Raw genomic sequence first — 17858 nt, forward strand, 5'->3', positions numbered from 1 at the left:
CCCAAACCACAAAACGCTCAAGTACAACCTTATAACGCTTTGCCTCTAAGGCAGAGGAAAAAAGGCAGATACGTACCAGCTGGTAGAAGGACACTCTTGGACCTCCATCGGCAGCAATGAACCACCAGGCAGCAGCACCCACCGTAGCAGCGCCAACGTAACCTGGGAACAGACACAGGCGGGGTTTGCAGCCCACGGCTCTCACTGCATGTCCTGCCTCGTGGGCCAGTGTCCAGCAGAGAGGAGACAGGGTATGACGATGGTACAGGAGAACCTGTGCAGCCACTAGCAACTGCTCACTCCCATCAGCCAAAGCATCTAGACGGAGGGTTTCTGCAAGGAGAGGGGGTCTGCGGTACAGAAAAACTAGGCAACTTTTCTTCCAGAGTTTGTGAGGAGGAGTACCTACTGGAATTGGCTGGACCTTTACGCTAGCCATGCCCCTCTCTCACTGGAGGCTAATGCTTTACGGCTGCAGGTGCATCATCTCCACACAGTGCCTCACTTCTGCTGGAGGACCAGATCACACGCCCCTTGACTTTCAGGGAAACTGATGCTCCCAGTTAAGACACTTACTTGCTCCATCAAAGGCCTGGCAGAACTGCTACAGGGAAATGCCGCCAGAGCACTTAGTGCAGAACCAAGCAACATGGCAAAGCCCAAAGCCGATTTTGAGACCACCTCCCCTACCCCCCATCCCCAAGCAAATAGTTTTGAACTGAGCAAACTGATTACAAAGCAACGGGGTAGTAGAGAACACGGGGACACCATGAAGATGGTCCCAGTGCAGCAGCATCTACCAGAAGATACAAGCTCACACTCCCTCTAACCCGGCAATTATGGAACAGGAGGCAGCTGGTGGACAGGGCAGCCATACCCGTAATGACGTGGCAATTCCCAACAAATAGGGAGAAATACAGGGTTCAGCACACGTGTGTACAGGACACCAACCCTCAGGAAAATATATGCACAGGATAGATCTATCTGCTAGAATATTTCTGGAGGGCACAAGAGAAAATCACTATTGGAGGGGAACTGACTGGCTGAGAACCTTCTCACTTTATGCCACAGTGTGCTTTTTGAATTTTAAATCATGTGAACATACTAAAAACAAAAAACCACCTTCCTATAGAACCCCAGGGCAGTTATTATTTTAACTCTCTGGGCCTCACTTTCCGAAGCTCTAAAGTGAGGATAAGAACCAGCAGCCGGGCAGGGGCAGGAGGGCCATAGAGACAACGTATGAGGATCCTGACCTGTGGCCGGGGCTCCTGTGTTTCCCAAGTGCTGCAAATGAATGCACAGCTCCGTTCTCTAAAACGTAGGGGGTGGGGCTTCGTTTCATAGCTTGGTGACGAAAGGCCTGACCCTAACTCACCCCTGTATCCTTTTGGCCTTAGGTTAAATCTGAAAACTTCATTCACAAAGGCCTAAGGAATGACGGGATAACTAAAACAAGGGACTAACTTTCCTGTGAACTGGGTATACAGTTTATTAAACTCCATTTTTTGTTATACCCTAATACAAGGATAGAAAAAAAATGTGCTTTTAAGGGATGGATTTACAAAAATTTTGGCTCATGAACATTTTGTTTAAAAGTCAACGATATAAAAACTGTACTCACAGCCAATGGCCAGGTAACGGAAAAAGAGCCATCCGCTGATCAGGGGTTCCTTCGGGTTCCGGGGTGGTTTATTCATGATGTCCAGATCAGGAGGGTTAAACCCCAGGGCGGTGGCAGGCAGGCCGTCTGTCACCAGATTGACCCAGAGGAGCTGGACAGGAATTAAAGCCTCAGGAAATCCAAGAGCTGCCGTCAGGAAGATACTGTTTCCACCCGAAGAAAGAGAAAGACCCCAAATTATTTTGGCCACTACTTTACATACCATCAGTACCCTCTCCTCCTCCATGAAATCAATGGACAGTAACAATGACTGCTTGAAATAACTTTTTGGCCACCATAAAACATTTGTTATACCTAGCGTCGATTTAAAGTACAATGTTAGAAGGCCAAGAATTTTGTGTTACTTTATATAGTTAAACTCATTTCTATGTTCAAGGGCATCCTTTACACATGAGGGCAGCCGCAGGACAGCCCTGCCGAGAACCGGAAGAACCTCTAGCTTCCTCCTCTTGCCTGGCCCTCCCTCCTGACTCATGCACGAGGACCAAAGCTGCTGCCATATGAACAAATCTGGAAAGCTGGTCATCCCAGGCCCTGATTTTAGACAAAGGACTACAAGTGATCTTTCACAGGGACCCACCAGACAACTTCCCCCACATTTGATGAGATGAGGTAGCGGATGAACTGCTTCATATTGTTGTAGATTGCCCGCCCCTCCTCGACAGCGGCCACGATGGTGGAGAAGTTGTCATCGGCCAGGACCATCTCAGAGGCGGTTTTAGCCACTGCCGTGCCGGAGCCCATGGCGATGCCGATCTCCGATTTCTTCAGGGCAGGAGCGTCATTCACGCCATCCCCAGTCTGAAAGGGAACGCGATGGCTGGTTTGTGCACACCTGCCACCACCTCACACACACATCCCTGACAACACTCAGCCACCCTGAAGCAAGGGGGACGAATGGAGCCGTGGGCCTCTGGGCACAGACATAGGGAATTTTTCATTTTTACAAGGTGGCATCACAAAACACACTTCACCTGTGAAACGCAAAATTGTCAAATGAGTCGAAGAGACTTCAGAGGGAAGTGGAACAAAGAGGACTTCAAAATTCATCTGTATTATTATTATTATTTTTTTTACCAAACCAAACAAAACCAAAACCACCCACATGGCAGTTAAGATGTAGTACTTGTATCCACACAGAGAAATCTCAAGTAGAACAGGTGCAGACTGCAAAAAGATGGAAACCGTAATATGCCACTTACAAAGGTCACAAACGTGCAAAAAGACTAAATATTGTCTACAGATACAAAGCTATCACTCCCATGGGAGTTTTTTAAATTTCTACTGAACACCCAACATTGAATTCAGAACAGTGGTTCCCTCTGGGAGAGGAGGAGAGGAAGGAAGGAGGAAGGGAGTATACCTATAATATCTGCTTTCAAATAACACTTTTTCTTAAAGTTTTACAGACAAGCAACAGAAAGCAAATATTACACAATGTGAATGTGTCTGGGTGAAGATTCACACTAGGGGAAGAATACTGGAAATGCCTCGCACACGGGCAGCTCTTAATGCTTGACCAGTACATCTAATTTCAGGTAGGGTTATATAATACAAAGAAGTTACATCCTGAACAAATTTTTAGAAAACCTGAGATAGAAACATGTACACTTCTGGGGCACCTGGGTGGCTCAGTTAAGTGTCTGTCTTCGGCTCAGGTCATGATCCCAGGGTCCTGGAATCGAGCCGCTCCCTGCTCAGTGGGGAGCCTGCTTCTCCCTCTCCCTCTCCCTCTCCCCCTCCTCCTGGCTCATTTTCTCTCTCTCAAATAAATAAAACCTTAAAACAGAAGAAACATGTACCCTTTAACCAAGATAAAGACTAGATGTCACCAGGTATTTCCCCACAACTGATTCAGAAGGTATTCTTCTACTTCTTAAGCTGCTCTAGAATCCTCCCTGCAGGTAACATACAACATGCCAACTATGGGCCAACAGAACCCTACAGAAACAGCCCTGATCTGGATATGCTAAATTTGGGAACTATTATTAAACATTTAATAGTCAAAATTACAACCTGCTGTATGCGCAGTATGAGTCCAAAGGTACTCACCATAGCTGTAATCTCATCAAAAGACTGAAGAAATTCTACAATTTTTGACTTGTGGGAAGGTTCAACTCGAGCAAAACAGCGGGCATTCAAACAGGCATCTCTCTGGGCTGAAGGATTGAGCTCATCAAACTCCCGACCCGTAAAAGCCTTTGATGTCACATCCTCGTCCTGCCCGAAGATTCCAATGCGCCGACAGATGGCCACAGCAGTGCCCTTGTTGTCCCCTGTGATCATGATGACCCGGATGCCTGCTTGCCGGCATAGCTTCACAGAAGAGGCCACTTCAATTCTTGGAGGGTCCAGCATGCCCACGCAGCCAACAAAAGTCAGATTGGTCTACAGCAAAAGAATCACCTTACGTTCAAACAGGAAATTCTAGTTTCTCCCCTGGTGTAGACAAGGGCCAGTTATACATTAAGAGCAAAGGTTTCTGGGGCGCCTGGGTGGCACAGCGGTTAAGCGTCTGCCTTTGGCTCAGGGCGTGATCCCGGTGCTCTGGGATTGAGCCCCACATCAGGCTCCTCTGCTATGAGCCTGCTTCTTCCTCTCCCACTCCCCCTGCTTGTGTTTCCTCTCTCGCTGGCTGTCTCTATCTCTGTCGGATAAATAAATAAAATCTTTAAAAAAAAAAAAAAAAAAAGAGCAAAGGTTTCTGCATTTTCCTATAATAAATTCTGTAACTGTGACTCTTATCTAAGATAAATATACATAGAGCTATAAATCCATTGAGGAATAGTACTAATTACAATTAACTGGAAAGGATGAAAAATAGCACTACATTCTTAATAACTAAATCATCCTTTAACTTTCATGATGATAATCCTTTGAAATGAGGAAAAACACATACCAAGGAAGAAGAGCATTTTGATACTGGCCACTCTTGTGGCCCATAGTACCAAAGTTATTCCTTATTCCTTTCAGGCAGTGCTTCGGGAAGTCACATACCTGGTAAGAAGGAATTCTATAAGCAGACAAGTGGAAGGAATCCCTCAACTTGGATATTTTGACCTTTAATAACTCATGAATGTTTAAGAAACATTCCCAATTTTTAAAAAATCTTAATTTACAGAGGAGTTGCAAAATAGGCTTTACAAGTGTATTTAGCTCAAGTCTATTAACTATTCTACCTTGAAAGTAACAGACTTGCATTAAACTGTTAACTACATAGGTTGGAAGCAGCAAGCTAAATTGGAATGGTGATGCATTTGGCCTAGAGAAAAACAAATAACCACACCCCTTTCTTGGCAAAAGCAAGACTCATTTGACCTTTTACTGAAGGAGTACTGTTTGAACACAATGAATGTGCAGGGTGTGGGGGAAGAAACTTTTCATTAGCTAACCTCATATTTAATAAAGTTGGCAGAGTCCTCAAGGTTCATTTCTTCTCTTCTCAGTGGGTTGTCGTGAGTGGCCAGAGCCAGGCACCGCAGTGTGTCGCTGCCGCTACCCCATTCCCGAATGACAGACATGACCTTCTGTTTGACTCCCGGGGTCATAGGCACTTTAGTACTTCCAACTCGAATGTGGGTGCACCTGTCAATGACACCTTCAGGAGCACCCTGGAAATGTTACAGATTTAGATCAACAATTTTATTTACTGGGAGCACCCAGGATGCTAATCCCGGTAAGAACGTCTCAACTGCAATGTGCCGTACTTGCCTTCACAAACATTTTGCTCATTGATGTCCGGCTAGGTTTGTTTGGTGTACAATAAACTGACATCGATTTTCTATCACGTGAAAACTCCAGAGTGAATTCCTTTTTCATCAACTGCTTAATGACCTATAGGAGAACACACATAGAATATTATTGGATGACAATTTTGGTTTATTTTTCACTTGTTCAACAAACACTCACTAAGCACCTATTATGTGACAGGCACTGGGCATTTAGCAATGGACGATGAACAAAACAAGTAAGTTCTCCCCCTCATGAAGCTTAAACTTGCCCTCTGGTTTGGGAAAGACACACTGGAATGTAAACAAAGTGCTATGGAGAAAAAAATTTTAGGTAAGGCAGGGAAGGGGGATGGAGAATTTGTGTACGTTCAGATCGTAACTTTACATAAAACGGTCAGAAGGCAACATTTGAGTAAAAATGTGAAGGATGTGTGAGCTGGGAGTGCAGAAGCTCAGGCTAGCATGACATGGCACGTTTAAGGGGCAGCTGGAAAATCTTGCAAGAGAAAGAGATGAGAAACAGGTTGTAGGATGTTAAAAATGACTTTAAGGCATTTATAACAAGTGAAAATGGATGACAAGGGAGGGTTTCAAAGTCTGGCAGTTGTGTTAAGAATGAGCTGAAGGGGAACAAGGAACACCAGTTAGTATAAATAATCCAAGAGACCATGGCAACTGTGGGCAGAAATAGGTGGTCCAGAACACTGCTGCCTCACAGAAGCTCCTACTGTGGTGGGAATGTTCTAGCAGAGCTGCTCATGTAGCTGTCCAGTGTGGCTACTAAGCACCCGAAGAACCACTGTTTTTATTCTAAAGAGCTTCTGAGAGCCAGTGGCCACTGTATTACACTCCAGCACAGTGACCAGGAGACCCCATGGGGGTAACTGCAAACAGGAAAGGTTGAGGATTGGGCCCTCGGGGCTCCCCGCCTGGTGGGAGGTGGAAGATCCACCAAAGGTGTTGGCAGAGGGCCAGGAGCGAGGAGAACAAGTGAAGGAATGTTTCAAGGAGGGAGAGACTAACAGCTCAGGTGAATGAGGACTGAAAATTACCCTTCAGATTTATAAGCTGTTGAATCTGGATCGTATATACAACCCAATTACCTACAATGTATACTGTGTCCTTTTTGATTTTTCTTGCTGTATTGCATGGACTGGGGCTGCCAGTACCACCCTGAATAGAAACGTGGAAGGCAGAACTTCTGTTGCTAGGAATAGGACATTACTACAGGCTCTGTGTAAACGCACCGTTAGCTTGGAGGTAAAGTTTGCTGAGTTTTTATCACGAACAAATTTTATCAGATGCCTTTTCTGTATCCACTTAAATAATCTTATGGTTTCTGCCTTGATTTGGATTACCCTGATCCTCCCCTACCCCCTACTCAGACACAAAGCTAATGATAATTACAGAAATCCCCAAGAAGCTCAATGTCCAATGTGGGCAGTGATGAGTAGACTGGTGCCTGTGGGTTCTCCTCCAGGCTGGGTGGTCTACAGCCACCCTCCTAGCCAGAGCTGCCACAAGCAGAAAAAAGACCATCACTGAATTCTGCATTCCCTGACTCATTTCTTATGTGTTTAGTTTCCATCAAGCACTGGTAACCAAATGCTCTAGAAGACTGACAGAACGTGTGGTGATTCTGACTAAGGTGTGGACCTAGGCACCAGATACAGCCGGGGGTGAGTGGTAGTTATTTCCAAATCCACTCGGCATTAAAAAGCTGGGTCCTGCCCACTTCACCTCCAAACTACAACAGGTTCCTCCTTTCTGGGTGCTGGGGATTGGCATGAGTTTGGATCTGAGAATTTTCAGTGAAGGAGCCCCATGACAGTCATTTCTGACCCCCCTCAGCTGCGGACAAAAAAATGAGGCAAAGGCAGCCACGGAGCAAGAAAATGCTTAGTCTGCAGAGGAGAGAACAGATGGCTGTGCCCTTTATTGTGGTCATCGTGAGAGTTAACACACCACTTTTAAGCTCCATGATACTACTTGTTTCCCTTCATCAACTAATTATAGGTCTAGAATCACACAATTCTAACCCTCAGTCTCCGTGAAGCTATGTCTTCAGGTTGCCTCTGAGGGGCTTAGTCACACCAACTAATGTGTTGTGGCTTTGCAAGGACCAGCACCACCCCCTACCCTTGCCGCCAGTCAGGGAGTGAGCTCTCTACAATGGAGACAAGGGGCCTGGACTTCTCCCATTTTATGGAAGCCACATATGTCGGGGTAGGATGCCATAGGATGTGCCCAAGACCCTCGGGACGAGGAGACTGCTCGCTGTGAGGTATGAGTCGGTACACTTCAGCGGAGATCTATATCCTTAAATTGTACTGTGAGTTTTGCTTCCTCAAATGATGCAAAGAAAGGGTGCAGGAGCAGGAGTCCAGTTCTGCCTCACCCTATGAAACTATGCTAAGTCACCAAAGGCCTCAGTTTCCCTGCCTGTAAGTGCCAGACTGGACTGGATGGCCTTGAAGCCCCTTTCACAGCCTGAGATTTGGTGCGCTCACCAAAATGCTTAACTAGCTCGTGTGGAGTGGATTTGAGAAAACAGGAAAAGTGAAACAAGAGAAAACAGTAAAACGGCTGCTTTGAGGAATTTTACTAGAAAAGAAGCAGGGCGCTAAAGGGGGAAATAAAGTCCAAAGAAAGTTTTAAGATAAAAACCATACTATTTGTCCTATGTTGATAAAGATCTGGTGGAGACGAGATGGAAAAGTGATAATGCTGGAGAGCAGGTGGGGCTTGCGACCGCGAGGAGCAGCTGAGCAGCTGGGCTCTGCCGGGAGCTAGGACAGTGCACTCACGGTGCCAGGGGCTCTAAGAAGATAGACCTTGGGGGCACAATGACTGTGTGTGGAAAGTATCTAGTGATACCTATGTTCTTGGTCAGATAGCCGTATCATTTGACCTAAGAGCAAATGTGGGGAAGGAGATGCCGCAAGTTTGAGAAGATAAGGTACATATACCTTAGCTGTCTACGAGCGGAGGGAGCAAAGGGTAGCATGGACAATACACCAAGCTCAAATACTGACCGAGTTGCAGGCATTTGCTCGCTCTATTTTAGAAAGACCCTTCAATTCGGTATCAAATACATTCATCTTCTCTACTAGGCAAGTGAGAGCAGTCTCTGTAGCTTCTCCAACTTTTTCATATACACCCTTCGCCTGTATTGGTTAAAAGCACAGAAAGTGCAAAAGTAGTAAATAAGTTTTTCATTAATAAAGACTTTCCATCGGAGGACAACTTCTTCACATCATTCTTCTAGAGGCCATTTTTACCTGACTCTGGAGCACATGACGCAGATAATTAAAAATATACTCAAATCATGTTATCTTATTCTATTAACTACGTTTTTTATTTCCTTTAACTATGAGAACCCACTAGTCACAGTATTAATTCAAACAGAGCTTGCAAAAAGCATAAGTCACTGTGTGGTGTTATCATTCTACAGAGTTCACACATTGGGGACTGGCTTATCTAATTTTAGATAGAAACTAGAGGATTACTATGTAAGTAAAAAGGGAAGGAAAAAAGGATTTTTGTTGGTTAAATTTTGTATCATCATCATCATCAAAACAACCCTCTAACCCTGAGCCTGTCGAGGATGTAACAGTCCCCATCTTTAAAAAAAAAAAAAAAAAAAAAAAAATCAATACCCTATACTTTCAGGAAAACATGCCCTGTTCTAGGTTGTCCTCAGTATAACAGCTGCACCACAGCAGAGGAGCACGCCACATACACTCTGACTCTTAGCGAAGTGACTGCAGTGCTCAGGGGACATAGGAAAGGCTCTCCGCTTTCCTGGCTAGGTCACGCTGACTCGGATAAAATGGAAAGAGGAAATAAAATCAGGAACCCTTACTTTCCAAAGGGAGGAAGGAAGGCTGGATTTTCATTCCACCCACCCCACCCTTGAACTAGAACAGCCAGGTCTACTTTCTCATTTATGAGGAGCCTTACCTCATTGTAATCCAATGCGGAATCATTACAAAGAGCACAAATTGTTGCCAATTCCACAAGACCATCATATTGATGACATTTCACTGGTTTATCATCTTTATGCCTATCAAAAGAAAACACTTTTAGAGCACAGTGTGGTCATTTCTATTGATTTTTACTTAATTATACAATATAATTTTGTGGACAAAGTCTGGCAAGTATTCAAAAGAATTTGAGTGATGGCTCTTAGAAATCTGATGCTGGAGACAATAAAAAAGAATGTGACTTTGATATCAGGAATCAATCAGTAAAGACCAGATGTTCTTAGTTAATGAAATTCGTCCACCACAGGTATCAATACAGAACAGAAACCCCACTTGAAAAATAGGGATCCAAAGAGGAGCTAAATAAAGATGAAAAAAGTCTGACTTATCACCTGTGTTTTCTCTTTCAAAGTGTGCATCAGAAGAAAAAAAAAATTACTACTCCAGTAACTAGTATGAGCCACATTCAGAAAACTTTTTAGATACATTGCAAATCTATCCAAGTACGAAATTGCCCAATGGATCCTTTAAATAATAAGGCAGGTTTACTCACACTTCTCCAATAGGTGCGTATGTTGATCCAGTAATGGTAAACTCATGAAGGGAACAACTATCACCTTCAACTCTGTCCAGAATGAACATCTACAGAAAAGAGGCACCAATTTTAAAAGGTATAAAAATATGCCGGAAAAAATAATCTTTGCTAAGACAAAAAGCACTTCTCATTTAAGAAAACAATTTTAGGGGCGCCTGGGTGGCTCATTCGTTAAGCGTCTGCCTTCGGCTCAGGGCGAGATCCCAGGGTTCTGGGATCGAGGCCTGCACCGGACTCCCTACTCCGCTGGGAGTCTGCTTCTTCCTCTCCCACTCCCCCTGCTTGTGTTCCCTCTCTCACTGGCTGTCTCCTTCTGTGTCAAATAAATAAATAAAATCTTGAAAACAAAAAACAATTTTAATTAAACTTATAAACTGAAGCACAGCATCAGAAGTTCTGTCCCTTGGGGCGCCTGGGTGGCTCAGTCACTGGGCATCTGCCTTTGGCTCGGGTCATGATCCCAGCGTTCTGGGATCGAGTCCCGCATCGGGCTCCCTGCTCAGCGGGAAGCCTGCTTCTCCTCTCCCACTCCCCCTGCTTGTGTTTCCTCTCTTGCTGCCTCTCTGTCAAATGAATAAATAAAATCTTAAAAAAAAAAAAAAAAAGTTCTGTCCTTTATTCCAACCAGACGCTATTTAATATCACCTCCCCCATCCATCCAAGAGTCTGAGAAACAGCATCACTGAGGTGCTGAGTAAATAAGCAGCAGCAGGGGCACCAAAGACACAGGAGACAACCCACATGACACAAGAGTTATGAGGACTCCCGGTCAGTCAATCCCACAGACACAACAGTACTCTTCAGAGTGCTCAGAATTCCAAATTTCAAATGGCTGGCTGAGAAAGTAATATTAGGTAGTCCTGCCTCAGAGCTAATAGTAAAAGCCTGGGAAGAATAAACTCACATTCAGAGCTGCATAAACACTCCCTGAGTAAAATAAGACAAATTACTTCTCTCCTCCTTCCCACTTATTTTTATTGTGGCAATAGCTCACTTTCTATGAAGCTCCATAACGCCATGTATACAGTATGGAGGCTGCAGAGCTGAATGAACTCATGTTACCAAGACAATACACACAGAAGCACATTTAGGAAAGGACTCTTCAATTTATACAATAAAGTGACATGAGCTAGTTTCTTAAAACGAGGGGTTTTTTTTTCCTCTTGGTTTTCTTTTCAATCATAATTCAGGCCAGTTTAGAAGACTCAGATTTAAATGTGTGTTTTCATGCAAACTGAAACTATAAAACCTTATCATAAAACACAAAAACCCAAAGTGCTATTTCAACTATACTTTTGTCACACCAAAATCCCTCTCAAATATGAACAAGAATATGATCAAACCATTCTATAATTTTAAAAATATTAAATTCAAGTTATAAAAAGCCATGTAATGTTTTAAAAATTTAAAACATCTTTTCAAAGCATCCCAACTCCTATTCAGTAAAAAAAAATTAGTTCATCTTAATTTTTTTTTTTTTTTTGCTTCACAAGATTTGCTTGTTATATAGCACTAACTTTTAAATTCCAAAAGCTTCATTTACTTTTTTTAAGAGGCAGGCGCGAGGGTAGGGTGGGCTGAGGTGGGGGGGAGGGGAAGAGGGGCAGAGTGGAGCCTGACATGGAGTTTGGATCTCACAATCCTGAGATCATGACCAGAACCCAAATCAAGAGTCGGGAGCTTAACTGACTGAGCCACCCAGATGCCCCCAAAAGCCTCAATTTCGTTTTTTTTTTTTTTTTTAAGTAATATCTGTGGGACACCAGGGTGGCGCAGCCAGTTAAGTGTCTACCTTTGGCTCAGGTCATGATCCCAGGGTTTTGGGGTTGAGCCCCACATGGAGCTCCCTGCTCTCGGGGAGCCTGCTTCTCCCTCTCCTTCCCACTCGTGCTCTTTCTCTAATAAATAAATCTTTAAAAAAAAAAAAAGTAATCTCTGCACCCTACGTGGGGCTTGAACTCACAGCCCTTGTCAAGAGTTGCATGCTCTGAGCCAGCCAGTTGCCCAAAAAGCTTCATTTCAGAAGTATACTTATATATAAATCAACCTTGGAACGCAACTAAAGCCATGAGCAAGATATACAAAATGTCTTTTAAAAAAAGTATATAATGGGATTTAAAACTGACTCCTGATAAAAAAGGTTCCAGTTCAAACATAACACAACCAGTGTCAAATGAGGAAAAGATTCACGTCCAAGGTCACACGCAGCAAGATCAGAGACACTTACATTTTTTTCTAACAGATACAACACCTAAAAAAGGAAGCTTGTCAAATGGCTCCTTCCAAAGATGTTTGACGTTTTACAGAAGAGGAACAAAGGACCAGAGAGGTTAAAGCACGTGATCAAGGTTATATAATTATTAAGTGGAAGAGAGAGGGCTGGGTTTAACTACCAATCTCTCCTATAAGAAAATCCAACTTCACCCTTTTATTAGAAGTTGTGTGACCCTCAGATGTTACTTAACTTCTCAGGGCCTTAGTTTTTAAACCTCTTGAGCAGGATTACCATATGATTCAAGTAAGTCACATGTGAGAAAACAAGTTAACTGCACTAAGCAATATCAAAGCAAGTTAGCATTATTACTACGCACCATGTCATTTCTTTAATGATACGGTTTATAAAAAGTGAAACTCTCTGGGTTTCTACCGAAATCCAAAATATTCTAAGATATTCAGAATTCTAATCCACAGTACATAAATCTGAACGCACGGGGTCATTTTAGATTGCAAGAAGTAAACCATTTAGGAACTGCATGATGAAAGTATCCCTAAGTCAAGGGCAGTTACGCAAGCCACTGCAAGAAACCTCCTGGAGAACACTGATTAGCATCAGCTTTCTGTCATAGAGGGAGAACAGAACAAAGAGGCAGGCAAGGCTGTTTCTTTAACAGAAGAAAATATCTTAAACCAGGTAAGGAAAAATATTAAAATAAAAATTTTTTACTATGGACTCTGTTTTACTCTATGTTTGAAATTTGATTTGCTGCCCCAATTTGAAATTAGTTGCTAACTAGCTATTAGCTAATTTATGCAACCTTTTCTGATTCCAAGGAATGAAAACTTAGGTAGCCGAGTCAAACCCTGCACTTCTGGTGAAACCCAGGACAGACTAGGAGCTTACCACTTAAGAGACAAAACACCTGTCTGTTCATTCTAAGTCGGGATCTGGACTACGCAGAGTTTGGCTGGGCTGGACGGGGAGGCACGGGGGACGGGACAGGGACAGATGATGACTGTGTATCTAAAAATCATCATGAGTTTAAATTTGGCAAGATAAAGATTCAGAGGGTTTAACTGTATTAAAAACAATTTCTAATGTGAAAAAATATTATCTAATTTAAAAAAATATTATCCAAAACCTGGAGCTAAGGCCAAGAGGATGTCCACATGTCCCTTCAATGTCATTCAGAAGCGTTCCTTTAACAGGCGCACTCAAAGATGTAGTATTCTAGAAAAATGTAACACTATTCCACTGTGCTACTTATTATTAAGAGCTCATGTTATATGAAGTTGTGGATTTGTGTCCTGTAGGAAAGATAACCTGTAGCTTTACTGCCCTAATGGATATTAACCAGTTTTTACAATCTAACATATAGCAATTCTATGCTATTATTGAATACTTCCTCAAATGCTCTTGTAACCCATTTTACTGATTCCCTCATTATTTAACAAGCTAAACAGAATTTTTGACCGGTGTCCACTCACTATTTTTATGAGTTGTGTACCTTCTGGAAAATTATACTTTGAAAAGGCTTGTACAAAGTTGTTTAAATAAAACCTAGGAAAGAAGTCATTTAGCTGTATCAGTGTTTCTATAGTTACTACTTTTCTAAGGGCAAGTTTAAACAGTTTCTTATTTTACCCCCCCCCCCCCCCGCCGTGATGGTCAAAACAATCTAAGAAACAAAGGATGAACACATATAACAAAGCAAGCTGAAGGCAATTATTTACCTTTCAAGAAAGCATGCCTCATTCAATGTGTTATGGAAATACCAGTTAGAAGTTTAGGCAGATAGGGAGGGAATTAACTGCTTTATAGAATTCTCTTCCTTTAAGGCTGGTCCAGTAACACACATGCATTCAGAGACAGAGGAGTAGGAATACAAACAGAACACAGGCACCTAACACATTTACAGACTGCCTATAGTCATCTTCCCCAGTACAAGAATATCAACCATGCAGATACCCTTTATTTCATGAATTAATTTTAGGAATTAGATGACTAATTCCTCTAGGCCATCAGATTACCTTGGGCTCTGGCTACACACACAACCCATTTGTTTAAAGCACTGAGAAGGTATCAAATTACAAATGTAAGGTTTTGATGGCATGAGGGCATATTCCTAGGATGAACCAATAACCACCAACCAGCAAAGAGTCTTAAATCACTCCCACTTACCCTGCACACAGACATCTGGTTTGTTGTCAGTGTACCAGTCTTGTCTGAGCAGATAACAGAAGTACAACCAAGGGTTTCCACAGAAGGGAGGCTTCGAACAATAGCATTTTTCTTTGCCATTCTGCGAGTTCCAAGAGCCAGGCAGGTGGTGATGACAGCAGGCAGACCTTCAGGAATGGCTGCCACAGCCAGAGCCACTGCAATTTTGAAGTAGTAAATAGCGCCCCTGATCCAGGAGCCTCCATGAACTGGGTCATTGAAGTGCCCAATGTTTATGATCCAGACTGCAATGCAAATCAGGGAGATGACTTTCGAAAGCTGTTCACCAAACTCGTCTAGTTTCTGCTGGAGGGGGGTTCTCTCCTGCTCTGTTGCCACCATTTCATCCCGGATCTTGCCAATTTCTGTGTTCACTCCAGTTGCCACCACCACTCCCATGGCTTTGCCAGCAGCAATGTTTGTACCCTATGACAGAAACAGAGGAAACTGGTTGTAAGATTAACACCGCACCCAATTTAAACACTGACTAGCAAACTCAGACTGGTGTGGGTTTTGACTAGCGCACCCAGACTCTTTCATATTCTACTGGGCCTTCTAGGGGCTGCTCTTCAGAGAACCAGCCATCCAACCTTGATAACGCAGGTGGTGTGGTACAGCTCTCCTTGATTCTCATTTCATGTGGTCCCCACTCGCCCAGAACAGCTCCACCCTGACCCCCCTGGAATCTCTCTTCACCATACCAAACCTGGCTTGCAGACTAGCTTTGGGCTTGAACGGTGCTCTAACCCCTCTGCGTTCCCAATTTTTCGAACTCCATACAGCCCTCAACCCTAAGCATTCTCCACTGCTGGCTCTAATAGTCCAACCTCCCCTACGATAAGCAGGGCAACCGGCACCATGAGCTACCTCGAGGATCTCCACTCAAGACTGGCATTCAAAAAGAATCAATGAAATCAAGTACAGCACTCTGTCCCCACCCCACTTTAATCCCTAGTGCTGACATGATACAACTTCATTATTTCCATTGTAATTCTACCGCACTTTACTTACTGTGAGTGGTTAGGCTCCCATCCTAACCCACAAAAACCTACCACTTGAAATAGCTCTTAAAATACCAAACAAGCACAATCTACACATTTCTCAACTTTTTATTTCAAAATAATTCAACAGAAAAACTGTAGTACAATGAACATCCATTTTACTTTTCATCCAGACACACCAATTATTAATGGTTTGCCACATTTGCTCTCTCTCTAAACACACACCTTTTTATTGTGAACTACATACAGGAATCATCCACATCATTTAAAAAATATGTTTTATAGACTAATAAGCCTTTCTAACACAAATCTACTTCTCTAGGTTTACAGATAAAGAATTTAAAGATGTCTGACCTGATCTTTTACTCACCCCTCAAAAACTAGCTAACTAAAACAGACGACATTGGAAAGCCTGGCTGGCTTAGTCAGAACAGCATGCGCCTCTTGATCTTGGGGTCTTGAGTTCAAGCCCCACACTGAGCGTAAGAGTTTACTTAAAAATTAGCAAACTTAAAACCCTGCAGATTTTAAACTCTGAGAATGTCTCCAAATAAAAATGTGTTTAATAAAGTACTTACAGAAAAGAGCATGTTCTTTTTATCTTGATTGACAGCCCGTGGGTCCGGGACAGGGTCAGTGTGCTTGATGACAGACACAGACTCACCTAAGCACGTTGCAAGAAGGGATAGTTAGGTCTGTGCAATTTATACCTAGAACGTGGGCCCTCATCCACTCATGCTACTACCACTCTCAGGAAAGGAGAGAAAAGACCCAATTTGCTTGAAGGAGGAAAACTAGTAAAATTTAGAAATAGAATCCCAGTCAATTGCCTGTATTTCCTGGAGAAACTATTCAAATCTAGTTTATTTTCAGGTATCAACTTTATACTCTAATACTGTGAATATGTATTTATATTTGTTGTAAACTTACGTATACACACTAATACTTCATAAAAAGGTCAAAGTACATTTATTCTTAACACAATGAATATACTAGATACATTATACGTATAATGAGGAGCATCTACTGGGAAGCCTGTTATTGTTCATTAAGTCAGACATGAGAAATAAAAACATTGTTTCAGAAATATCTGCATTAGTAATGAGTGATCAAATCAGCACTAAAAACATCACATGGTATATAAAGGACTACTTCGTAGAACTTTTACAATGTCTTGTTGAATTTGGTTTCAACCTTACTTAACATCACTTATGAAATATGTAACGGGTTGGTCTGAGTAATGTGAAATATGGCTCCAGTTTTTCATTTAAATTTCAGGTAACCAACTTCACTCTTGATATCTGAACAAACCTGGTTCCTCAATCTAGCCTGAAACTACACTATTTTTGTTTTTTTTTTTTTAAAGATTTTTAAAACTTATTTGACAGAGAGACAACACAAGCAGGGGGAGTGGGAGAGGAAGAAGCAGGCTCCCAGGGAGGAGCCCGATGCGGGGCTTGATCCCAGAACGCTGGTATAACGCCCTGAGCCGGCCCTGAGCCAAAGGCAGACGCTTAATGACTGAGCCACCCAGGCACCCTGAAACTACAGTATGATTAACAAAAAACACTGAAGCAATTTTATGAGAAGTTTTAAAAGGTAATTATTTCTGTAGGCATACTATGAAAATCTTATATGCATCACCTAATCAGTTTTCCAACATTTTATGGCTCAATCGGCTTTCAGTTTGTTGCTGCTAATGGGAGTTTTAGTAACTAAGCTATTCATAGAGAAACAATAAAAGAGCCCAGGTTACTCACAGCACTACCTCCTAGGACTTCAGCTGCTTTTCAAAACTGATAATCAGATAAATCTTGATTACCTTCGGATTTTCTATTTACTCTACTAAATTGAGGTTAGCATTGTGCTTAAGTTAATCTTCTGACCACCTTACTTCCAGTTAATAAGAACCCTCCACCCTAGACTGTGCCTTCGTCAAACAAAAATGGAAAAATGTTCTAAACAATCTCAAATCCAAGCGTGCAAACTTTAGGCAGTAAAACAGTCACCATTTTTGGGGGGTGCTAACTTTTGTTAATTGTACATCTGATCTTTGCAAAGTATGTTAGATGCAAGATTAGCATTACTCCAATGAAAAAAATTACAGCTCTGGAACCTTTCTCTCCTGCCTGGGAAAAGAACACTAAGTAATTCATTTTCCATAAAACAGAGAGACAACACTTCAACCTTAAGATTATTACCTCTGCTAATGTAGGAATTTGTAACTTCTTTTTTTAGAAAGTAAAAACAAAAGATTTTTGGTGAAAGCTAATTTTTGATAAAATTAAAAGACAAATAGAGGTCTTATGAGATGAAAGCCAAATTTCTTTTTAAATACCTTTAAACTCGATACATTGGCAAAAAAGCCTGATTTCTAAAGCATTAAGAAGTAAGTATCTTGGAGAGGATTAATATGAAACCCC

At 42.4% G+C, this 17858-nt stretch overlaps 1 protein-coding gene across 3 annotated transcripts in view; it reads right to left on the reverse strand.

Moving 5' to 3' along the window:
- ATP2A2 (ATPase sarcoplasmic/endoplasmic reticulum Ca2+ transporting 2) overlaps positions 1 to 17858 on the reverse strand; it is a 57331-nt gene that overhangs the window by 6049 nt on the left and 33424 nt on the right. For all 3 annotated transcript variants that reach the window (XM_044389856.3, XM_026514859.4, XM_044389855.3), the window contains exons 7-17: positions 16014 to 16099; positions 14396 to 14860; positions 9955 to 10043; positions 9379 to 9481; positions 8451 to 8582; positions 5396 to 5518; positions 5077 to 5295; positions 3737 to 4072; positions 2265 to 2485; positions 1625 to 1827; positions 77 to 162 (exon numbers count right to left, since the gene is read on the reverse strand). In XM_044389856.3, the coding sequence (XP_044245791.1) occupies positions 77 to 162; positions 1625 to 1827; positions 2265 to 2485; positions 3737 to 4072; positions 5077 to 5295; positions 5396 to 5518; positions 8451 to 8582; positions 9379 to 9481; positions 9955 to 10043; positions 14396 to 14860; positions 16014 to 16099 (2063 nt within the window). The remainder of the gene's footprint in view (positions 1 to 76; positions 163 to 1624; positions 1828 to 2264; positions 2486 to 3736; positions 4073 to 5076; positions 5296 to 5395; positions 5519 to 8450; positions 8583 to 9378; positions 9482 to 9954; positions 10044 to 14395; positions 14861 to 16013; positions 16100 to 17858) is intronic.

This window comes from Ursus arctos, unplaced genomic scaffold, assembly GCF_023065955.2.
Source record: "Ursus arctos isolate Adak ecotype North America unplaced genomic scaffold, UrsArc2.0 scaffold_34, whole genome shotgun sequence".
Taxonomy (NCBI): Eukaryota; Metazoa; Chordata; class Mammalia; order Carnivora; family Ursidae; genus Ursus; species Ursus arctos.